Below are 24,347 nucleotides of genomic sequence, written 5' to 3' on the forward strand. Positions count from 1 at the left end.
TAGTTTGGGATTTATCTACTTTCCCAGAGTCAGATGAACTTGTGGATACCATTATGAAGAAAGTTAGAGGGAGTTTCGCGGGCCAARGTTAACCAGCGTCAGCGCAYTGACTAGAAGTCTATGGGAACAGCTTAGCGCAATGACSAAGTCTACAGTCTTCTAGTCATTGCGCTAAAGCTAGTTAACAACTTCCTTCAAACTGCCCGCAGAGACATGAAAATGGTATCCACAAGTTCATCTGACTCTGGGGAAGTTGCCAAAATCCTGAACTATCCCAATAAAAAAAAYGACTTCTCTTATCTAATTATCCCCATTGGGTGATAAGATCCTGATGTGATAAGATCCATCCCTCCATACTCAGCGTGGAAAAACGCAGAGTCAGCGAAAGAGAGAAGCGGGAGAGCAGCTGGTGCGTGGCCACGTTCCATCAGAGGCTCCATTGCCTGTGAGTGGACACACACACACAGGGCCAGGCAGGGCCCCCGGGGCAGAGGCAAAGTCAGGCCACGTTGTATGGAATAAGAGAAAYACGAAAGAAGAGAGGAAAGTGGAGAGGTGAAGTCATGGCAGGGTGTGAACTGTGGATGAGGTGGGGACTGGGGAGGGAGGGGCTGCAACAGAGGGGCGAGGTCATTAGGTCATGAGAACGGCAGGATGTTTGCACAGGGGATGGCAGGGAGAGACAGGACAAAATACGCAGGGGCATGTGTATGGACATTGGACACACACAAAACTAGGGCTTCCCTATGCAAACCAGCTGGCCCAAATAGGCGAACAAATCTACACAAACATCACACACTCATACCACACACACATCTACTCAAACCCAGACTCACACGTGAAAGCATGTCAACACAAAAGTGATTACTCCACCCACGACCTGTGTGTCATTGACAAACACACATAAACACACAAACTCCCACACAAAACAAACAGACACAGCCATGATGCCACACCGTGGGGCCTTGCTTTAACCTATTAGTGAGGGTGTGGCCACCCAGGATAGGATGAGGAAACACATTGCATTGGTGAACGTGATCTGGGGCTGCAGTCGGGACAATGGGGGCCATTGTGCTGCTATGGCCAGAACCTCATCATCAGCATAATGCCCTTTACAGCCCCCCCCCCCCATCACACTCACACAGCCACACTGTGCTACTGGGAGTGGGACACAGACAGCCAGCATGGACACCGCATGGAGACACTGTCTGACAGTGGCCAGTAAGAAAACAGTGCATGGACTGTGTCGACCAGCAAGAACCAAGATCAAAGATAGTGGCGGCCAATAGTGGCGGCCAATAGGGACATCAAATGGGGGCAGTCAGTGACAGCCAGTAAGGACAGTCCTGTGCTTGGGACTGTCTCAGTTAACAAGAAAAGTTCTGCTGATAAGAGTCAATAAGGAATACAGTTCCCTATGAATCGAGATTAAAAGGCTATCCTAAATACGAAATAAACAAATAATAATAAGTGTCAGTCTCTGCTGTTCAAACTCGATCATAAAATTAAGCAGGCGCAGCGTGCATGTAATCCACATCTTTAATCGAAGTGAACACTTCACAAAAAAACAGAATAGAAGTGACGAACTGTGGCGCGCACCCCAACACTCACAGAAATAAATATAATTACCCACAAACAGGTGGAAAAGGCTGCCGAAGTGATTCCAATCAGAGACATGATAGACAGCTGCCTCTGATGGGAACCATACCCGCAACAAAGAAATAGAAACTAGATGCCACCAAATCACACCTGACCTAACCAAATAGAGAAAAAAAAGGCTCTCTAGGTCAGGGCTGAACAAAGAAGTAGCTTAGCAACTCAATTGTGAACAGCGAGGCTCTCATTGCCTCTGGTAGCATGTTGTTTATTTAACTAGGCAAGTCAGTAAAACAAATTCTTATTTACAATGACGGCCTAATGCATTAGTACGTGTGTCTGCTACATGCCACAGGGCCATGGCTTGCTGAGAAAGCCGAGATATGTGCATAGCAGTCTCATTACTCATGCAGCTGTTTGGAGATCCGTATGCATTACCTGAGTCTCTGTCTTTAGTGTTTTGTGTGGTCGTGTCTGTGTGTGTGTGTGTGTGTGTGTGTGTGTGTGTGTGTGTGTGTGTGTGTGTGTGTGTGTGTGTGTGTTAACATGCAAAACTGAAAAAAGGTACCGTTGAAGTCGAGAGTTTACATACACTTAGGTTGGAGTCATTAAAATTTTTTTCAACACTCCACAAATTTCTTGTTAACAAACTATAGTTTTGGCAAGCGATTAGGACATTACTTTGTGCATGACACAAGTCATTTTCCCACAATTGTTTACAGACGTATTACTTTAATTCTGTGTCACAACTCAGTGGTCAGATGTTATACACACTAAGTTGACTGTGCCTTAAACAGCTTGGAAAATTCCAGAAATGACATCATGGCTTTTAGAAGCTTCTAAGAAGGCTAATTGACATAATTTGAGTCAATTGGAGGTGTACCTGTGGATGTAGTTCAAGGCCACCTAAACTCAGTGCCTCTCGCGCATCATGGAAAATCAAAAGAAAATCAGCCAAGACTCAGAAAAAAATTGTAGACCTCCACAAGTCTGGTTCATCCTTGGGAGCAATTTCCAAACGCCTGAAGGTACCACGTTCATCTATAACAAACAATAGTACGCAAGTAAAACACCATGGACCACGCAGCCGTCATACCACAGGAAGAGAATGCGTTCTGTTCAGAGATGAACGTACTTTGGTGCGAAAGTGCAAATCAATCCGAACAAAGCAAAGGCCCTTGTGAAGAGCTTGAGGAAACAGGTACAAAAGTATCTATATCCACAGTAAACGATCCTATATTGACATAACCTGAAAGGCAGCCAAGGAGAAGACCACTGCTTCCAAAATCGCCATAAAAAGCCAGACTACGGTTTGCAACTGCAACAGGGGACAAAGATCGTACTTTTTGGAGAAATGTCCTCTGGTCTAATGAAACAAAAATAGAACTGTTTGGCCATAATGATCATTGTTATGTTTGGAGGAAAAAGGGGAGCTTGCAAGCGAAACACCACAACTGTGAAGCACGGGGTGGCAGCATAGGTTGTGGGGGTGCTTTGCTGCAGGAGGGACTGGTGCACTTCACAAAATACATAGCATCATGAGGAAGAAAATTATATGGATATATTGAAGCAACATCTCAAAACATCAGTCAAGAGTTAAAGCTTGGTCACAAATGTGTTCCAAATGGACAATGACCCCAAGCATACTTCCAAAGTTGTGGCAAAATGGCTAAGGACAACAAAGTCAGGTATTGGAGTGGCCATCACAAAGCCCTGACCTTAATCCTATAAGAAAATGTGTGCAGAACTGGAAAAGCATTGCAAGCAAGGATCCTACAAACCTGACTCAGTTACACTAGCTCTGTCAGGAGTATTTGGCCAAAACACACAACTTATTATGGGAAGCTTGTGAAGGCTACCCAAAACGTTTGACCCAAGTTAAACAATTTAAAGGCAATTGCTACCAAATACTAATTGAGTTATGTAAAACTTCTAACCCACGGGAATGTGATGAAAGAAATAACCTGAAATAAATAATCGTCTACTATTATTCTGACATTTCACATTCTTAAATAAGGTGTGATCTAACTGACCAGCACAGGGAATTTAACTAGGATAAATTAGGAATTGTAAAAACTGAGTTAAAATGTATTTGGCTAAGGTGTATGTAAACTTCCGAATTCAACTATAGATGAATGATGTTCATGGATATTGAAACAACGTCCTCTTACTAAAACTTGCATCACAAACAACATCCCACTAGTTACAATAATTTAACACCCCCCCCCCCCCCCCCACCCGTGACTTTAGGAGGAAGTGTGACGCTGTTGGTATCAGATTCATTCGCTTTGATAGTCTTCCTGTGTGTGTGGGAACAAAAGGAGTGCTGTGAAAAGCTAAACCTCCCACCACAGAAGACATTGGAGTTGGATTATGAGGACTTATAACTGCCAGGCAGCAGAGCCTTCATCGAGTCACCAGACCAGTGTACGTGTTGGCTGAGGGGATAATGGCTCCCTGTCTGTGCCCCCAAACCAGAGTTCCCACTTCGCCACTGTGGCTTGAGTCAGTCCCCCAAGCTTGCCCTCTCTCAGCTGTGCCCTCCTCCATTGTGTGTGYACCTGGAGGTGACTACCTCCTMCCTGGTACCTCCTGCCTGGTACTGCTTTCTAGTATTATCTTGTACTGTAGCTATACAAATAATTGGCTACTGTGCCAAGCTTGGAATCGTAAGCCAGTTAGGCCTATTTGGGGGAAGAAGTTTTAAGTTCCAACAAACAAGAGAAATTGGAATGGGTTTGAAAACGTGAATGAATAAATCAGCCCTGATAAGAGTCTGATAAAGAGTCTGATAAAAGATGAATGTTAAATAATACAGTACCCATGTAGCAAGCAGTYTGACTAGAAGACATCATCAAGGCTAGTTAGTAAGTTACTTCACCCTTTTTTACTAACCCAGTACAGAGCTTTAACAACAGTCAGATGAGAAGCAGCATTTAAACAGGATGCATTATTCAACACACTTCTTGCCTTACTTTACTACAAACAGAGAGTTGGGTTCATGACTTGCTGACACACACAAGGTAAATGCTGAGGTAAAAAGGGGGCTGACTGCTGACTTGTCACTAAACTAGAGCAGAGGCAAGAGGAACTTCTGTAGCCTACAACAGTACCCACTGTTAGGATATTTTCAACGTCTTTGTGAGTGGCGGTGGCACCTGTGCTGAGTTGTTCATAACCCCCACTGTAAAGAACATCAGTCATTGCACCAACTCAGTCAAATACTGTATCAGGATACTGTCAAGTAAAGTAGTCTAAATGACWAAATGACCCCAGCTCAATGTCCATCACTTTAGTGGTGTGGATTTCTATTTTAGTGGTGTGAATTTCCTTTTCGTATTCCTTGTAATATATTTCAAAGTCCTTGTTATAGTCCAAACGCATTACTCAAGCTGTCAGAAATGAGTTGGCAATAATGACTGTCGCCACAAACATGTTTTTTCCCCCTCTTAAAAAGGGTCCATTCCAAAAAGGTTGGGAGCCTTGTGTCTGCTATTGGTTCTTCTCAGACTCAAGATGGTTCTGAGAACTGGTGAGGTCCACTGGGATGTGTGTGTATTTATGTGTTTGTGTGTGTTTATGTGTGTGTCAAACACCCGCCCAGTATTGTGCCCGCCTGGCCAGGAGCTCTTCGCATATGCATTTGGCTGCAATGAGGAACCAATGAGGAAACATGCCAAGGTGACAATGCAGAACACCACAAGTGTGTCTTTYCAAAATACAGAGCATAAAGAGCGCAATGCATCGTCATAAATCCAGTTAAATTAATATTTGACCATAGAAAATAGAACACCGCATTGGGTTTCCATTGATGTCGAATGGTAGATACCCCAGCTATTGATAACGTACATTGTAGCACCGTTATTACACTGTAACAGCAATGTAACAACTTACTTGTATCGAGTCATTCGCCATCGTTGTTCTTTGTGTCGTGTTCCAGTGATGATGCCGTTCTAGACTAGACCAACTGGGCAGGACACATGCGATTGTCCGGCGAGTGCTCACAATGGTCTTCTCCACGAATTTTGGCAGCTAGYTTATCAATTCATCCAATWGTRGCTCAAATATGTACTCTGTCCAAAAACTCACCACTATATTCTCTGAGATAAAGGAACTTTTAAAAACWATTCTCAGCCAATGGTCAAAGATAATCCCATTGTGTCGCCTTAACGCGCCACTGTCCAAGGAAACTGGTGATCCCAAAATGTTTGTCTAGTTGTTCGACTAATGGTTCGTWKAACAAATACAAAATGTTCSCGGTGAGTGTCTTTAAAATGTCAGTAGGATAAAAGCATAAAACAAAAKTGTTTGATTCCGTTCATTGTTCTTTTCTTTTGAGGCTAGCTATCAACAGCTAGAGCACACGGGAAACAAACGGCACGACTCCCTCCCTATCCGCGTAACAGACTCCGAAGAGGGATAGAGATCCATTGCTAACATAAAACGCTACAGAGGCAGAAAAACTGTCGAGATCCGTCTTCGTAGTAACATCCGTGAACCATGAACACGCGTCAGTGTACCAGTATCACATGCCACAAAAGCCTTCTTTCAAACGAGACTATCTTATGCTTCCCTCGAGCAAAGTACCGAATGACCGAAGGGTGTCACTCTTCGTTTGCMCTTCGTTCGGTTTTGGAGGGCAGAGGAATATCGCCTTGTCTGTCCGCGCATTGCCGATGATGGCTTGAGCGGGAGGCTACACTTTTTTTTTCTCTGATGGAGCTGCGCGCAGTTGCGCTGGCAAAACGTGTACGGTAGGTAGCAGGAGCGCGCCCAATGTATCATGTGARCATGTCCAGACCATGGATTTGTAATTTCCAACTTCTCATATTGAACGCTGTTGCTTATCTCTTTCCCCTCTCTCAGATTTGCAATTTAGCCACACACAAAACAACTGTTATTGGTATTACTCTGCTTACATGTAAAAATGTGCCCATGCAATCACAACCAGAAGATAAATGGAGTACAGTTACAGTATAATAAAAAGTATATGACTAAAACATTTAACATCGCAAATCTACAAGTACTGTTACACTCATTATCTAATATTGGAAACAAGCCCAAATCTATAGCGGATAAATACTATCCTACATTAAGCAACAGGCCATTAGGTCAATACATAACAATAGTCCCAAAGACGAACTGAGGTCCAGTGTTGTGCAGAAGACATGTGAGTGTGAGAGTGAGAGTGAGTGTGAGTGTGAGGGTGAGAGAGAGGCAGGTAGCCTAGCGGTTAATAGTGTTGGGCCAGTAACCGAAAGGTTGCTGGTTTGACTTCCAAAGTTGGCAAGGTGGAAAAATATGCCGTTCTGCCCTTGAGCAAGGCAGTTAACCCCCAACAACAACTGCTTCAGAGGGGTTGGGTTTAATGCGGTAGACACATTTCGGTTGAATGCATTCAGCTGTGCAGCTGACTAGGTATCCCCTTTCCCTATTGGCCTCCTTWTRCCTACATAAGRAGAAACTCAAACTATAGCTGAATAAAACAAAAACAAATCTCAGGGCATGCAAATGGGAGATTTGRTTACAGAGAATTTGATACTGCCAGAGGGAGACTGAGACGGAAAAGCAAAGGAGCACCTGGTCATAGTTGATYATAGGTGAAAAACKTCACACAAAGGCTATGAAAATTCACACCAGAAATAGCCTACTTACATCTGATAGCGGTAATGAGCAGGCTAAATAAACATAGCCTACATTCACATCAAGTGTTCCATCCTATTTCCTTGTGGGCAGGAGTTTATTTTATTTGACCTTCGTCAGTTTCCAGGCTATTGCTTGCTGGAGTATATTATGGGGAATACATCTGCAATATACTGCTAATAATCTTAATCTAGAATGAAAAATACTGTACAAAGTAGTATAATGTACAAAGTAGTATAGATCATGTTCTTGCCTTTGACAGTTTATCAGATCAGAGTTTTTCCTGSTCAGGTCCTGCATGAGTCTTAGGCMGTGTTTGCACAGGCAGTCCAATTCTGATCTTTTGCCCAATTCTTAGCAAAAGASCTAATCTGACTGSTCAAAATACCAATTAGTGGAACAGATCAGAATTGGACTGCCTGTGTAAACGCAGCCATAGACCTTGTTTTTACCTCCATAATCTCTGCAACCCAGAACCAAATCTCACATGAYTGCCGTGCCAGCTACTCGATTAGGTTCCGGTAGGGAGAGGTTAAAATATTGGACTAGTGCGAGCGAGTGGTGGAAGCAGGATGGACTTTGGAAGCCGTCTTTGMTAGCCGTCATAAGAGACTGTGACCTCCACAACCCTGAAGTTATTACATTTGAATGATCTAAACTGTCAAAGGCAAGAACATGATTTATTCTACTTATATARATTGCAGATGTATTCCCTCAGAAAGACCAAATTAGAAAATACTCAAATGTAACTCTTATTGTGTCAATACCAATACACTTAAGAGTGTTAAAGCCTAGATTGACTATAATGACCGGCACAGTGAACTCATAATATTGATGCAGTACACACATCAATTTGCACTTAAGAATTTGTAGTCTACATTAGGCCTGTTAAGAACKAAAAAAAGAGGTTCAAAATAGATGCAAGGACATGTTTATTTAATTAAATAGYTCCSGGCCGGACTATGGGGGGAATCATCATGGTTTGTAATGGTTTGTTATTGGGGGAGGGGGGGGGGGGTTGTCATGCCAGTTGTGTCATCAGCCACYTCGTCTTGGTCCGCTTCCTTGGCTCTTTCAGCCAAGAGCTCCTTGGTGAGGGTGATGTCACTCCTTGAGGAGTGGGAACTCCCACTACCACGGCTCCTCCTGGCTCCAAAATGGCCATCAGAGCTCCAATCCTCAGCATGGTCATCTATGACGTGTGTGATAGTGTCCGCCATGCAACAGATGGCTCCCTCGCCACCATAGCGTGGGGGTATGGTTGGAATCATCAAAAGTGTTGTGAGTAGGGGGGTTTGTCTCCCTCTTCTGTTGACTCTGGGTTTGTAGAGGAGGCAGGTGCACTGAAGTGCCTACTAAGTGGGTATACCCACACAATTACTTTTTAACCGCTTCTTTTTTTACAGGGGAGGCAAAATAGTTTTGCCACGGCAGCTGTAATCCGCAGGAGGAGAGTGTTTTTTTCCCGGCTCATCAGCCACGGTATCTGAACAYGTGACAGAGAACAGMGGATGACATCAWTWGGACAAACCGTAAAATAAWCCTTTGCAACAGAAAACAAAAACACAATTTTTTTAGTTCAAGGAAGTTCCTCTGTTACTTCCGTTTAATGAATAAGGCCCTGATAACTTCATCATAGTCTCTTCCCCTAACATTACAATGGTGGGAATGTTAGGGGATGGTGGTGAAATAATGGTGGTGAAATAATATAATTTTGTTGAAGATAAAMAGACATGTGGACTGACAGAAGGGAGGACTTACCATCAGTGCCAAGGGGAGCCACCTTGTTCTTCTTCAGGGTCTTCTTGCGACCTCGCTTCCCCTTTCCTAACTTCCTCATTGCCTCGTCCTTCACTGTCTTCTTAGTAGAGAGAGAAACAGATATGAGTTGGTGCCTCACAATCAAACAGCCCCAATGACTCAACAACCTACTGGTTAATGGTAGAGGTGCTGTCCACAAGGTCTGTGGAGAGGGAGCTGCTGCTGGCCTTCTCCAAGCTAGCAGAGTCACATTTCTTGTTGTCGCCGATCGCAGCCACCTCCTCTTGGTCCTCTTCCAGGGATTCCCCCTGGGCCAAGAGTTCCTCTGTGAGGGTGATGTCACTCTTTGAGGAGCTTGAGGAGGAGCATGATCTCCCACTACCACGGCTCCTCCTCGCTCCAAAATGGCCGTCTGAACTCCAGTCCTGGGCGTGGTCGTCTATGACYCGCGCGATGGTGTCTGCCATGCAACATATGGCTCCCTCGCCARCATAGCYTGCGGCGCGCAGTTGAGCCCGGTTGGAGTCCGAGCSRAGGGACAACCTTTTAGCRGCAGCCTTCACYATGGCCTTCATTGCATCRTCCCCKCTGAATTGGATGCTCTCCTCCAGGCTGAAGAGGAKAGAGATGTCAGCATACCTAAAGGCATGGTGGACCTCCAAAAAGAGATTCTTCATCAGCCTGAAGGGGTCGTTGGCCCTCCTGGCCTGGGGGGACTCTGAGGCCTCCAGTCGGCGCATGATGCCCTGGAGGATGAGCTTCAGGGTTTGGGGGCTCATAAAGGTGTCCCTGGGACTGCTGCGTAGGGGGATGTCCTCTTCGATGTGGATCTCACCTGGTAGGAGAGAGGGAATCTTCTCCAGGAGGTCCTGCCTGGCCTCGGTGGGGGTCAGGGAGCCGGTACTCACCTCAGAGACATCAGCTCCCCCGACTTCTTCTTCCAAGGTCTAGGCAGGAGCTGCCCATGCTGCCTGAGTGGTCGTCAGGGACCATCTCATCTTCATCCAGACAGGGGTTGACCTCCAGGGTCTTTGTAGGAGCTGCCCATGCTGCCTTGGTTGAGGTGGAGGGCTCCAAATATAAGACAGTCATGACACTCGCGAACACCTCCTCTTCTTCCTCTGATGAAGAAGGACACGGCGTGTCAGGGAACCTGTCCCTGGCACCAGAAGCCAGTCCTAATAAAACACACTCATATTCTGAATTGGTTCGAAGCCACATCCATGTATAGCACTATGAAGTATCTAGTACATTTACTAGAATGATAATACACCGGTTATTATATGGTTATTACAGGGTTTATACTGGTCATAATGGTAAAACAGGTTATAAATGTACCTTTCTGGATGATGACACTGGCCCTGTAATKGTCGTTGCAGGTCCTGTTCAGCATCTGTTCCATCCAGGCAGTCAGGACCTGGCAGACAGCCTCTAGTCAAATCAAGATTTATTTAAAGTGTTGCCTCACATACAACATGTCACAAAACACGTTACAGAAAAGTAGAAAAAACAGGAGAGAGAAGAGAAAAAAGGAGAGGGTAAAACAGCCCAGTCATAGCTGCAGGAAGTAGGGGTGCTGAGGGTGCTGTAGCACCCCTGATAAATCAATATATATATACAGTACAAGTCAAAAGTTTGAACACACCTACTCATTCAAGGATTTTTCTTCATTTTCACTATTTTCTACATTGTAGTATAATAGTGAAGACATCAAAACTATGAAATAACACATATTGAATCATGTAGTAACCTAAAAAGTGTTAAGTAAATATTTTAGATTTTAGATTGTTCAAAGTAGCCACCCTTTGCCTTGATGACAGCTTTGCACACTTTTGGCATTCTCTCAACCAGCTTCATGAGGTAGTCACCTGGAATGCTTTTCCAACAGTCTTGAAGGAGTTCCCACATATGCTGAGCACTTGTTGGCTGCTTTTCCTTCACTCTGCAGTCCAACTCATCCCAAACCATCTCAATTGGGTTGAGATCAGGTGATTGTGGAGGACAGGTCATCTGATGCTGCACTCCATCACTCTCCTTCTTGGTCAAATAGCCCTTACACAGCTTGGAGGTGTGTTTTGGGTCATTGTCTTGTTGAAACACAAATGATAGTCCCACTAAGCGCAAACCAGATGAGATGGCGTATCACTGCAGAATGCTGTGGTAGCCATGCTGGTTAACTGTGCCTTGAATTCTAATTAAATCACTGACAGTGTCACCACAGCAAAGCACCCCCACGCCATCACACCTCTTCCTCCATGCTTCACGGTGGGAAACACATGCCGAGATCAGCCGTTCACCTACTCTGCGTCTCACAAAGACAGGGCAGTTGGAACCAAAAATCTCAAATTTGGACTCATTTAGACCAAAGGACAGTTTCTTGGCCCAAGCAAGTCTGTTCTTCTATTGGTGTCCTTTAGTAGTGGTTTCTTTGCAGCAATTCGACCATGAAGGCCTGATTCACAGTCTCCTCTGAACAGTTGATGTTGAGATGTGTCTGTTACTTGAACTCTGTGAAGCATTTATTTGGGCTGCAATCTGAGGCTGGTAACTCTAATGCACTTATCCTCTGCAGCAGAGGTAACTCTGGGTCTTCCTTTCCTGTGGCAGTCCTCATAATAGCCAGTTTCATCATAGCGCTTGATGGTTTTTGCAACTGCATTTGAAGAAACTTTCAAAGTTCTTGAAATTTTCCGGATTGACTGACCTTCATGTCTTAAAGATGTGATGGACTGTCGTTTCTCTTTGCTTATTTGAGCTGTTCTTGCCATAATATGGACTTGGTCTTTTACCAAATAGGGCTATCTTATGTATACCACYCCTACCTTATCACATCACAACTGATTGGCTCAGGGAAAGAAATTCCAAAAATGAACTTTTAACAAGGCACATCTGTTAATTGAAATGTGACTACCAGGTTACTACCTCATGAAGCTGGTTGAGAGAATGCCAAGAGTTTGCAAAGCTGTCATCAAGGTAAAGGGTGGCTACATTGAAGAATATTTTGATATGTTTAACGCTTTTTTTGGTTACTACATGACTCCATAATTTTGATGTCTTCACTATTATTCTACAATGTAGAAAATAGTAAATATTAAGGAAAATCCTTGAATGAGTAGGTGTGTCCAAACTTTTGACTTGTACAGTATATATATATATATTGATTTATCAGGGGTGCTGCATTATTTTATTTTTTTATCACAAAATTAGTGAACTAGGCCTTTATTACTCCTGTATGAGCGGAGAAAAATACTTCCTCCCCKATCGACAGCACCCTCACCCCAAAACATATTGGTCACAGTGTAAATGTCAATAACAATAATAACAATGGGGTAAAAGGAGACAAGACTACATAATAACTAACCTAGTGCCCTCTTGTCATGATCGGAGAGTGAAGTGGAGGCCTGGGGGGTCAGGATCAGGGAGCTCCCCTCTCCGACATAGCTGCCCACCTCCTCCTCTTCAACCCCATGAGACCATGTGGAGTTGCTGTCCCACAAATCCTCCTCGCTGGATGTGGGAGTGCTGGGAGGCTGGTTCTGCTCCATGTCCCAAGTGCTGGTCGGACAAATCTCCCCTGGCCTCTCCTCAAGAAGGGCAAAGACAGGGAGGGACCCCTCACTGAGTGCTTTATGGACATCCCTTCCCTTGGCCCTCCTCACTGACCCCAGTTCTTTTACACTGACGCTGGAGTGGAGTGTGTCTTTCTGAGGATAAACCCTCTCCATCTCCTCTGCCTGATTACAGAGGTTGAACCATCTCAATCTCTGTGAGAACCAAGAGTGACTCCAGCTGTTGTCCTCCCSCTCCTGGAGGGTTTCCAGGGCCATAATGGTGTAGTGGGCCCTTCCCTCTGAGTTCTCATCTGGAGAAGACCGGCAGGTGGATGGAGATGAGGCAGTGGACGACCCTGACAACCTATTGGATGAGCTGTCGTCTCCATTTGCCAGTGGCAGATGTCTGGTGAAGTTCTCTAACTCGCCCATGTCTGCCTCAATGGTGGACAACTGACCTAGGACTGAACCAATATGCTCCTCCATCCAGCCCTGCTCTGGAAGGGGGTGCAGGCCACTTCTGTTGGAGCAGGACACTTGGATGTTCCAGAGATAGTGGCTGAGCATCCACACACTCTGCCAGCTGACAGAGATTTAACGCCAACTCTGGTATGTTGGACCTGCTCGATACCTGTGATGACCCAGGGCCACTCCCATTCCGGCCGTTGTTGCCTCGTCCGGACCTCATGTGGTGGATCTGTCTGGCGGCCTCCTGGGCACTCCCACAGGCATCCCTGAACAGCACTGAGAAGATGCTGGAGAGCTTTTCTTTGGTCAGAGTGATGCATGGATTGGTGGTCTCCAGGTCATTCATACCAGAGAAGAGGTCCTCCTGGGCATTCCTCATGATGTTACTCACAGCCATGTCTGCTATACCCTGAATCTCCTTGTCTGTCTCAGAATTGGGCGTGGGGGGCTGCCCGCCCCGGAGCCTCCCCTTCGGCTCAGAGCCCCGCCGGTGGAACGTCTCCGAGACGATCTTCAGCACCCCTGACCCCCGGCAGGAGGAGTGGAGTGACTCTGGACTGGAGATCCTGAGCAGAGCTATCGCTGGCAGGAGGACCGCATAGGACATGTTTTCCAGGTCCTCTATGGTCACATTCTTAGAAAGAAATACAACAACTTAAAGTGACATCATTTCCTCTTAGTTTTTAAGTTACATGTATTTTGTTGTTGTTGGCATGAGGTAAAGAAGTAGAAATGGGGGACTTACCTTTTGTTTGAGGAACTTCCTGAGGAGCTTTCTCTGACTGGAAAAGAAAAAACAAACAAGAATCCTTGGTTAGTGGACTGGCAACTAGATTATATATTTTTATACTGCACATAACACAGTTCAGAGCAGGACTCACGGMTGAGACTTCAGGAAGTCCTCTAGAGAGGACGCCTCCTCTACATTCTCAGGTGTCATCTCACGGGGTAGGTCCGCCAGAAAAGTGGCATCGGAGGTGACATCACTCTCTGGGGTCTCTGGGGTCAGGGGGTCATCAACAGATGGAGAGGAGTTCATTCCCATCCCATCCTCAGGTGTCAAGGGGTCTGGTGGCTCTGAAACAGAAGACAATCAGAATTACCACCGAACAAGCTAGTAACCACGGCAATGACTCGATTGAATAACCACTGTGTCACCAAAACCCACCTGTTGTCTCCACCTTAGTCACTTTAGTGCCCTTCTTGATAGCTGGCAGGACACCCACAGAAAGAGGAGAGTCAAACCATTAGTTGATCCTTCCACCATATTGTATGTTCATTTATAATTATATCAATAAATCCAGGTATTTTGGAAGTGGTGATCAATACTCACTGTAACTGGTCCTCGGAGATAGAAGAGGTGGCGGCAGCGCCAACACACCAACGACTTGGCGGCTTGGTTTTTTCGCCGCTGCATTGGCCTCCCAAGCCTTTCTGAGCTCAATGGCTTCTCTGGCGTTCTTTTCGGCCTTGGCCATCTTGGCCTGATGGGTCAGCCTGGGGCCTTGAGGGGGCAAAATCAGTAGCAAAATCATATCACCATAAAAAAAAACACCTCTTTCACCATAGACATGACGGTACTGAATGACATGTCACATAAGGCTTATCCTTAGAATTAGAATCAGAATTAGAGTCAGAATTCCAATGCTATTGGTTCTAACTAGTAAATGACCCATGCATCATTATCTTGTTTTAAACAGAGTTCGGGTTGYGAACATGTCATATTACTAGATTAGCAACAACTGGTCTCTCAACTGGTCTCTCAGTTACAACCACGTAAAGATTTCAAAACAAAGCGTCCTTATACAACCAGGGGCTCGTTCGGCAAGGCGGAACGTTTAGCAACATTCACTGACCAAAAATGGACAAGCGTGTCTTAGGCCTATACATCATTAGCATATAATTGACAGCATTATCCACTTGACCAACGAAGCAATCAAAATAGATGTCCAATTAAGGCAAAGAATTTCTGACCGAAGACCCAATCAAAACGAATGTGACAGGCGCTCGGGAGTTGATCTTCTAAGAGGGTGACCAAAATTGGAAGTGGGCAGGGCTTAATCACATTAAAAGCCCAATCACAATTGAAGTGGGTGTTGCTTAGAGCCAACCAGTCCGCTCTCAGAGGTTTCCTGGAGTGAATTCAGCATGCCTATGTAACAGTATAACTTTAAACCGTCCCCTCGCCCCGACACGGGCGCGAACCAGGGACCCTCTGCACACATCGACAACAGTCACCCACGAAGCGTCGTTACCCATCGCTCCACAAAAGCCGCGGCCCTTGCAGAGCAAGGGGAAACCCTACTTAAGTCTCAGAGCAAGTGACGTAACTGATTGAAATGCTAGTAGCGCGTACCCGCTAACTAGCTAGCCATTTCACATCCGTTACACCTAACATTTTCCAATTGAACAGATACGCATTTCACTCTGAACTGTTCAAAACGTTTTCCAACAGAACTCAAAGCCATTTCTAACCTTTAGGGGGCTCTTCTTGGTGCAGTCCACCAGTGCTGGCAGCCTTGGTCCATCATGGTTGTCTGTCTGGAGCACCTGTTCTCCAACACTAGCTTGGACGGTCCCAGCCTGGGGTATAGGTACAAAATGAACTAAATTACACTTGAGTCCTCCATTTTTATGCCCACTTTTCCAACCATAAAGCATATCAGTCTGTTTTTGCATAGGCCAGTGGTTTTCAACCCTCTCCTTGTGGAACCCTGAATGTTTCACAATTGTGTTGTAGCCCTAAACAAGCAAACCTCGTTAAAACCTATTCAACAGRTTGATGATTAGTRGACAAGTTGAATCAGGTGTGCTAGCTGTGGAATACCGTGGAATGTCTGGGGGTCCTCAGGAGAGGTTTTAAAACCCCTGGAATATGGCTGTACTACTAAAAATATTTCCCCATTACAGAGACACACAGATAAACATTTTTTCATCATATATGAGACTTACCTTTAGACAACTCTCCTCAGCCGTTTATGACTTACCCATTCTATTTTAAGACATCATTCAGATTGGACCTGTACAATGATAGAAAAATAATAAACAAATATATGTTTATATAAAATGTTTGAACATTTTAAGTACAATACTTACAGTTACACATAATTTATTGTCCAGGCAAAGTAATGTCTTTGAACATGAGGATGACTGTCCTATGCAAACTATCAACTCAACTGACCCAATCAACTTAATAATGTCTTGACTGTCATAGGCTTATTATTACGTCATGGCACTATACACGATTACGTCAACTACAACAGCGCACAGTGACCACGCCGGGAGATTAATACATTTTCTGATCACATACGAAATCTCTAAAAAMATTAAAATATAATGTAATCCAATTCACGTTGATTCAGTGGGGTTTTATATGTCAATGTTTCTCTCTGGTGGCAAGAACTGAAAGAGCCATCAATCGAAGTCTAGAGCCGGTTGTCATCATCAGTCTGCACTCCGCACTCTCACTTCTGAACTTTTGATTGGGTTAGAATAATAGAGTTAGAATAATATAGTTAGAATAATAGAATTAGAATAACTTTAATCATGTAGCTAGTATAGATACTAATACTGACAAATCAAAAGCATTTTTTTTRCATACCAGTGTTGTCAAACAAACGATAATATTTGGATTGACAATGACAGCGGTGTAAGATTTATGGTCATTTTTGTAATTATGCAATCATTTATTTATTAGTCTCCATGGGCAGAAAGGTTGCCTATCTCCAATTATCTATATAAATAAACCCACATAACTGTCAAGAGTTTTTTTTGTTGCATTTTTCGGCCAGCAGAGGAATCCGCTTMCTCTAGTCTAGTGTTTGCTTCAGGCGCTCACAGTAGTAGTTATCGCGCTAGACTAGCCTGCAAACTGACAAATTCAGTTGAAACGGGGCGAAGCGTCAGATATAGAAGCCAAGGGAAAGAGAGGAGGCTGGAGACTGAGACCGATTGAGAACCGTACTTGTCAAGTTCTGGACTGACGGTGGGACGGGAACTTCTAAGGCGCCGCACATGAGCTCTACAACGATTCAGAGGAGTGCGGAAAGTGGCGTAGGTGTAACTTAATTAGCTAATAGCTAACTATCCTCAATTCATGAAAATACTGGCTAAGTACCCTCATAAAATCTTTTAAAGTGTTCAATTAATACAACACACAAGCAACCCGTGTCTTATATTGCAGTTGCTAGCTAGCTAACAAGCTAAAGCTAGCTAACTAATGAAGGATGAAGAATTTCGAGGTGTCAACCGAAAGCGAACATTGGTTATTATTTTTATTTTTATGAACAACACATACAAAGTACAAAAAGGTTTATAGTACGTATTACTTTTTGTTTTTACACTTACTGATAATTGCAAAATAATATTTCAATTCTATCTTAAACAATGTGAAGAGGAGTTTGTTCTCTGCCCACTTCATTTTATGGATAAAGAATCTACCACGAAACAACAACAAAATTAGCAATGAAAGTTAAGTCAGGGTCCATATCATTTGGTTCAAAATAAAACGTTAATATAAGAGTCTCTCAAATTAATATAAAATATTCTAACTCACTCAAATTTTCTGACATAAGAACAGTACCAAAATAAATGGTCAAGAGTTTCTGGCTCACAACCACAAGATACACATTTGTTGGCAATAAGTATTTTGACTCTGTATAATAAAGGTCTTTACAGGGTAGATTCTATGAATGAGTTTGTATGATACTTCTTTCACCTTARTAGATACACAATATTTGCCAGACAACAGTCATACTTTGTTCCAGTTCACTTTCCTAGGGCTGCATTCCAGTATATTTTAGGAGATGGAATAGTAACATATTGACATAGTTTTCTTGGATAATTGTTATTACATTTATAGTTTAAAATGTCAATTCCTTCTAGCTGTATTGAGGCTACAAAGAAAGCATGGAACAGTGGGAGCTGAAAAATTATCTTGAATCATCACCAGATACAGGTGAGTTACTGTCAAAATGCATAGGTAGCWTAATAATTATGTACACGAAAAACGTACTACACTCGCAATAACATCTGRTAACCATGTGTATGTGACCAATAGAATTTGATTTGATTTTGCTAATCAAACTCAAGTCAACAAATAATTACCCGAAATGTCTCAATGTGGCGCATGTAGAAGGTAGTGCTTTGGCGCCCTCYTGTGGCGACCAAAGGTACAGCACAGGGTATCCGGATTGGGAGTTCACGTCGTCATGCCAGGATATCAACAGGATGCATCATCAGAGGCTCCGAGCCATTGAGCGGCAACTACAGTACCTGTTGGATAAGGCGGATGAGTATCAGGCAAACCTTTTATACAGGTAACGTTAGTCAGTTAGGAAAGTTGTTAATGTAGTCTAAGGTAATYATGGGTAGAGGTTAGGTGAGTCAATGAAGTGTGCGGCTAAACTATACAATTACATCTAGTAGTGTTTCAAGTTATTGTTTATTATTTATCAAAGGGGTTAAAGTAATACATAATGAAGCCCTGTCCTGTGACATAACTGTGTGTCGGTGTGTTGTCTGCAGGTATGACATTCTGCAGAGGGAACACTTTGCTCGCGTGGTGCCTACTTTCCTGCGGAACTGTCAGCCTTACTTCACTTACCTGGAGTCGACCGCTCGCAGCACCCTGCCCCAGCGCACTCCTCTACCCATGTACATCCGCTCACGAGTAAGAGCCTCGAAACTCAACCCTACTCATCTGAATCTGGGTAGGACAAAACTGTCACTCTTTATTGAGTGACAGTGTCCGCTCTATCCTCAATTCATGCACCTTGGTTGGAAAGTGAGGTAGCGGCAGTGATCCCTTCCCTTTGCACTCTTTATTGARATTAAATGAATTCTACACTTCAAACCAACTTAAATGTCTGTGAATCAACTCTGGCCAAGAATATAGGCGTATGAGAGGTTTGAGAACTAATAGAGAAAGATCAAGAGATGCTGTAAACAGAGTGGTGTGTATTGAGTAATTTTGTCTATTATTCTGCCTGTATTTATGTGTTTGTCCATCTGTCCAGTTGTTAGACTTCTCCCAGCAGCTGTGTGCGAGGCTGGAGCAGCTGGTCTTGACCTATGCCTCCTTTGACTGTCTCTCTCTGGAGGAGGCTGAGCCGGCAAGGTACTGTACTTACCAGAAGAGGCTGGTTGGAGGAGCTGTKGGYGGACGGGCTCATTATAATGTCTGGAATGGAGTAGATGTGTTAGATACCGTTTCATTTATACCGTTCCAGCCATTACAATGAGCCCGTCCTCCTATAGSTCCTCCCACCAGCCTCTGGWACTTACACCATAACATCTGAAGGCTGTGAGCCACCACAAACACACAGATGCACATACYAACGCATATCGCCGCTGTCAGGTAAAAACCTAATCTCCAAAAACAGACACTTTTCAGGAAAGTGAGAACTCCCATATTAGACTATTTTTAATAAACATACAATTTCGAAATTTCAGAAGCTGTTTTGAATACATTTTCTTGGTCCTAGAGTCATGAAACATTCAGATTACATTGAGAAGAGTTAGTGCTTTCAACACGATTTTAGTTGCAAGGTTTTCATCTGACAGCGATATGTACCATCACCTACTTGAATACCTGTATTTAGATCCACAAATGGAACATTGTGGAGTATAACGCAAATATACAGAGGACAGATTCTTGGACTTGTCAACCCTTATTCTCATTCGTCTGACATTCATTCCACAATCCTTCATCCAGCCATTTATGTATCTATRATTCTCCCCCTCTCCATTCCAGTGTCTCCCATTTCTGCATTGGCAAGTGTCAGATAGACAGTGTGGGGCTGTCCATATACAGGTACTGCCGTCTAGCCCCGTACCTGGCTGGGGTCTACACTGGCCTGTKCAAACGCATGCGCTGGAATGTGGAGAGACCCAGAGAGAGCCTACAGCAGGAAACGGATGGCGAGATGGAGGGACATCCAGAGGAGGACAAGCCAGTGGCAGGGAAAGAGAGAGCCACCAACACAGAGTAGTGAGTGAGAGAGAGAGGGGGCGGTAGAGAAAGGATTAAAGTAAGGCACAACATGCCAATAAACGATAATTGTAATATTAGTGGCAAGAAAACTTTGGGACTCTTTTGAACTGAGATGTTCGATGACAATGTGCATTTTGAAATTCAGGCCTAAGAAGAGTCGATCAGATGGCATCTCTCAATGCCTGTGTGACTGTGTGTGTTTCTCGTGCAGCTACTTCCTGTGCTACGAGGACGTCCCTGAGGAGCCTGCTGAGGTGGGCGATGGAGAGGGTAAAGGGGAGACGGTTGCTATAGGCAATATGGTCAAGATGTGGTCAATCGGTCAGTGGATTCAAACGTATCCTGACCCCGTGAGCGATGACATCTACGACTGGTACAAGGTCACACTCAGATCGCTTCACAACACTCTTTCATCTTTGACTTGTTTAAAGAATACTTAAGAGTAAGTACCATGTTAATATAGCTTCAACACGGTGTGTGTTCCTGCGTGTGTGTTTGTGCATCTCTATGCGCGTGTGTGTGTTCGTTCCAGGGTGCTGTGCTGGGTTCCGCAGGCTAGGTACCACAGGCTGTTGTGTCTGGGAGGAGAGGAGCCCTCTTCTTGCAACGCTACTGACTGCCTGCTGGGGGCGTTGTTTTCTCAACAGAGCCCAGTGGAAGGCCCCAGTCTTGAAACAACATACAGAGACAAGCACTGTTCTAGTACTGCCTTTGGCCATAACATGTCTCAATGATTTAAAGGATTTAACATGACTTATTGTTAGCTTTACATTGTGTTATGTTCGGCTAATGTTTTCAAATCTAAGTAACTATTGGGAAGGACTTGAAGGACTGAACACTGACATAGCTCTGGTTCCTACTAGCCAGTCATCCATGACAAATGTTTTCCTTATGGTTCCTTACTTACTGTATAAAAACAAATATCATTTATAAAGACAGCAAGTTTTATTACCAGTTCCCTCTCAGCTAGTGATAGATTTGAACTGTATCTGATGTTGTCTATTCATATTCAAGGTTTTATTGAGCGTGTGTTACTATTGTATTGTGGTGTTGGAAATCATTTTGTATGATAAGAATAAAAATATTGACCTGTCATTCATTTGCATGGGAGTGTTATTTTTGTAAAGAAAAAAATATTTTGAAAATAAATAGTGTTTTCATAAATATTTTAAAACATGGGGTCTCAGTCTGTACTTACATTGTAAATGATTTGTTTGTAACAATGGAGTAATACAACATTACATTTTGCCATATGGTTAAGATTGAATTTATTAATATTTCACGTTTGCAGTGCTGTTCTATCACGCAAAATAGCCCACTGTGACAACTAGGTATTTTCAGAATGGAGACCCTTCTGTTCCAGAACAATTTCTAGCGCTGTTCCTTGCCGCAGGTATTTTTTTGCTCACTTGAACCATTTAGTTGTGACATCACAATGTCTTATGTTTGCCAAAGATTCTAAAGTTCTAAATTTGAGCATTCTATACTTCTATATTTATACACATGTATTCTGAATTCAGACTGCTATAATACCCACTCATGTTGGTTGCATTGCTCGATTGTGTTAGTTCTTATTTAGGATTTAGTTCTAGTACAGTTTTGAAGTTTTAGTTCAGTTTTCTATAAATAAATATTTTCTAGCTTACTGGTCTCCTTTGGATAACTTGGAGCAAATATGGATGACTCTACATCCATCCAAGGGTCTTCTTGGGTCGATTGTTACCTTGATGAGCAGGTAGGTTTGCCATTAGGTATACAATAGTTCTCATGTGTTTAAGCATCTACTTTGATGTTGTCCTTTAGTATTTAATATGTTTTGGGCGAACACATCCATGATAAATCTGATATCCTGAACAAAATGACACTGTATGGCCATAAAATGTCCTGTGTGATTCCAATGCTAATATTAAACTCCTACTGTGTGTACAGATGCTGAAGGTGAAGGGTCACCAGAGACTCCATGAGATTGAGCAGGAAGTTCAAGAGAGCTGAGCGTGTCACCAAGCAATGTCACCAGTCTCCAGGAGAGGTATACTCTACTTTTCCATTCCCTGAATTATAGTACACCATTGCTATCACCCACATAGACTGTTTATTTACCTATTATTGCACATTTAGTTCACAAAGGAACAGTTTGAACTAATGTCTTCTTCCTCTCTTCCATTCTGAAGGTAAACCATGGAGGGGCAGCAGCTCCTGACTGACAAGGCCAAGCCATCAGTTCCTTCCCATGAGCCTCTTGGTTCTGCAGCTCTGATGAGTGGCGACACGGCAGATATTCTCTCAGAGAAACAGGCYCAACCTGAGATCAGGTCAGATGAGMTGCTSCAGGTGGAGTTCCTCAGCCAGACCCAGGTGGAGATTCCACAAGAGGTCAGGGAGGTCATGGACAGCCTGCTGGACAAGGTGGCAGATGGAGAAGCCCAGGAGGAGAAGGCTGAGGTCCTCGTGGCAACCCTGAACCCCTATCCTCCCTCATCCTCTGACGTTTATGTCATAAAGGTCTTGGACAGCCAGGTAGACAAGGTAAGACTGGATCCTGTATTTGTGAACTTTTGTTGTATACTACAATGTTAAAAAAAGGGATCCAAACGGGTTCTTCGGCTGTCCCCATAAGATAACCCTTTTTAGTTCCAGGTAGAACCTTTTTCGGWTCCATATACAATCCTCTGTAGAAAGGGTTCTACCTGCAACCAAAAAGGGTTCTTCAAAGGGTTCTCCTATGGGGACAGCAGAGGAACCCTTTTAGGTTCTAGATAGCACCTTTTATTCTAAGTGTAGTACTAAACCTGTACATGTAATAAGAAATACACTACAAGACGTGATAGGTAGTAAAGTATTGCAATGCCTCTCTTTCTCTTCTATGTGAAGGCAAAGAAGGTTGAGGCTCTTGACCTTAGCACATGTCCCATACTCCAAACGGCCCTCACAGACACTGAGACCGTGATGAAGACTGCATACAAGATCATGCCGAAGAAGGTTGTGGTACTTGGTTCCACCGTTAAGCATATCATCACCCAGGTTCTTCTTCAAGTAGATCCCCAAGCCTTTCAGGGGGGAGTCTATTTGGAGAAACCTGTTATCATCAACGACACCCAAGCTCTTCTGTGGTCGATTCCCTGGRTCGAGGTCACTGAGGAGGAGGAGCTGTCGAACGGTCAGCAGTCCATTGATGCTTATGAGGTGGCTAAGACTGTATCACGTGATATCATGACGGAACTCTCTCAATCATAACCCTGCTAAGATATTTTTCTTATTCTTTATTTAAAACAATATAACACTTTGTACAAACATATTACTTGTAAATTAGAATGCATATCTGTTATGTAGTCTATAAAACGTATCAGGTTTGAGGTTTTTAGGAGTACATTCATGATGTGATCCCAAGGAATGAAGGGAATTATTAACCTGGACTAGGTCTTTGTAAGTCTGGGTACCAGTCTAACCAGTCTTGTCGTCCTTCTGTCAAACACATGGTGCCAGGCTAGGTCTTTGTACCTTCTTACATTTAAATACAATTGAAATAAAATTCAAATAACATACATGTATTCATATACAAGACTTCTGTAACATTCTTGCACTTTGCACATGACATTCTAAGTCATAACAGGGAATCATGTAAATCAAACATGGACGAAGCAAGACATGTAATTCTCAAGCGGAACAAACTGTAAATCAACACAGGAACAGGAGGGTGAAAGCATGGTAGTCTCATACAATGTGTGGAAGTAAAAATGGGATCACGTTGTTACATTTAGGAGATAAAAACAACGCAAATTAATTGTTAATATTTGTCTGTATGAAGGAGATTTATTTGCCTACTGTGACCTACAGTTTGTACATAGTCAGCATATACCTCTCTAGAGAATCTAGATGTACTGTATCCTGGACAGCCAGTCAATGCAATTTCCAGCTTTCATGCAGTTGCACACTCCTCTGTGTAGAAAGCTGGTACCCACAAAAGATGAACTCAGGTCTGATGTTTTTACATAGTCCATTGAAATCCCCTTATTCTAAAGAGCTTGGTATATGGAGTCCCTTCAAAGCAATCTCTTAGTTCTAGTCCGAAATGATACCATAACCCTACTCCCTACATAGTGCACTACTTTTAATCAGAGCCCTATGTGGGCTATATAGGTATAGGGGCCATTTAAGAGACAGTCCCAGTGTTCCCCAGTCACACGTAGCGTCCACTGGACTTGATCTCCGGACACAGCCGGGCCTCCAGGTCTTCTATCTTCATGGACTCTTTCCGACTGGTCGACTGGCGGCGCGTGTGATCTTGGTCAGCGTCTCCTCGTAGGGCGGCGGCAGGTAGACCATGACGAAACACG

General features: G+C 43.7%; 3 protein-coding genes across 8 annotated transcripts; 1 reads left to right on the forward strand and 2 right to left on the reverse strand.

The window, feature by feature from the left end:
- Nucleotides 1–8,259: 8,259 nt before the first annotated feature.
- Nucleotides 8,260–10,165, reverse strand: LOC111982241 (uncharacterized). The gene is made up of 2 exons (XM_070433786.1): nucleotides 9,001–10,165; nucleotides 8,260–8,725 (listed from the first exon to the last, which is right to left on the reverse strand). Exon 1 carries the CDS (start codon nucleotides 9,777–9,779, stop codon nucleotides 9,168–9,170), a length of 612 nt encoding a protein of 203 aa, XP_070289887.1. The 5' UTR covers nucleotides 9,780–10,165; the 3' UTR covers nucleotides 8,260–8,725; nucleotides 9,001–9,167.
- Nucleotides 10,166–12,367: 2,202 nt separating this feature from the next.
- On the reverse strand, nucleotides 12,368–15,732 carry LOC111982471 (uncharacterized). 2 transcript variants are annotated; one of them, XM_024014041.2, is made up of 6 exons: nucleotides 15,495–15,732; nucleotides 14,353–14,523; nucleotides 14,188–14,229; nucleotides 13,901–14,096; nucleotides 13,765–13,801; nucleotides 12,368–13,653 (listed from the first exon to the last, which is right to left on the reverse strand). In XM_024014041.2, the coding sequence occupies exons 2-6, from the start codon at nucleotides 14,495–14,497 to the stop codon at nucleotides 12,991–12,993; spliced, it is 1,083 nt and encodes a 360-aa protein (XP_023869809.1). In that variant the 5' UTR covers nucleotides 14,498–14,523; nucleotides 15,495–15,732; the 3' UTR covers nucleotides 12,368–12,990. The 2 variants fall into 2 exon arrangements, with proteins under 2 accessions (XP_023869809.1, XP_023869807.1); XM_024014039.2 differs by lacking the exon at nucleotides 15,495–15,732 and having other exon boundaries at nucleotides 14,353–14,883.
- A 1,059-nt stretch (nucleotides 15,733–16,791) lies between these two features.
- On the forward strand, nucleotides 16,792–21,108 carry LOC111982297 (UPF0575 protein C19orf67 homolog). 5 transcript variants are annotated; one of them, XM_024013858.2, is made up of 8 exons: nucleotides 16,792–17,072; nucleotides 17,904–17,976; nucleotides 18,154–18,337; nucleotides 18,546–18,690; nucleotides 19,037–19,137; nucleotides 19,774–20,010; nucleotides 20,225–20,393; nucleotides 20,546–21,108. In XM_024013858.2, the coding sequence occupies exons 2-8, from the start codon at nucleotides 17,928–17,930 to the stop codon at nucleotides 20,570–20,572; spliced, it is 912 nt and encodes a 303-aa protein (XP_023869626.1). In that variant the 5' UTR covers nucleotides 16,792–17,072; nucleotides 17,904–17,927; the 3' UTR covers nucleotides 20,573–21,108. The 5 variants fall into 5 exon arrangements, with proteins under 5 accessions (XP_023869626.1, XP_023869624.1, XP_070289892.1 ...); XM_024013856.2 differs by having other exon boundaries at nucleotides 20,225–20,386; XM_070433791.1 differs by having other exon boundaries at nucleotides 20,225–20,455; nucleotides 20,661–20,739.
- Nucleotides 21,109–24,347: the final 3,239 nt, after the last annotated feature.

Source organism: Salvelinus sp. IW2-2015, linkage group LG21 (assembly GCF_002910315.2).
Source record: "Salvelinus sp. IW2-2015 linkage group LG21, ASM291031v2, whole genome shotgun sequence".
Taxonomy (NCBI): Eukaryota; Metazoa; Chordata; class Actinopteri; order Salmoniformes; family Salmonidae; genus Salvelinus; species Salvelinus sp. IW2-2015.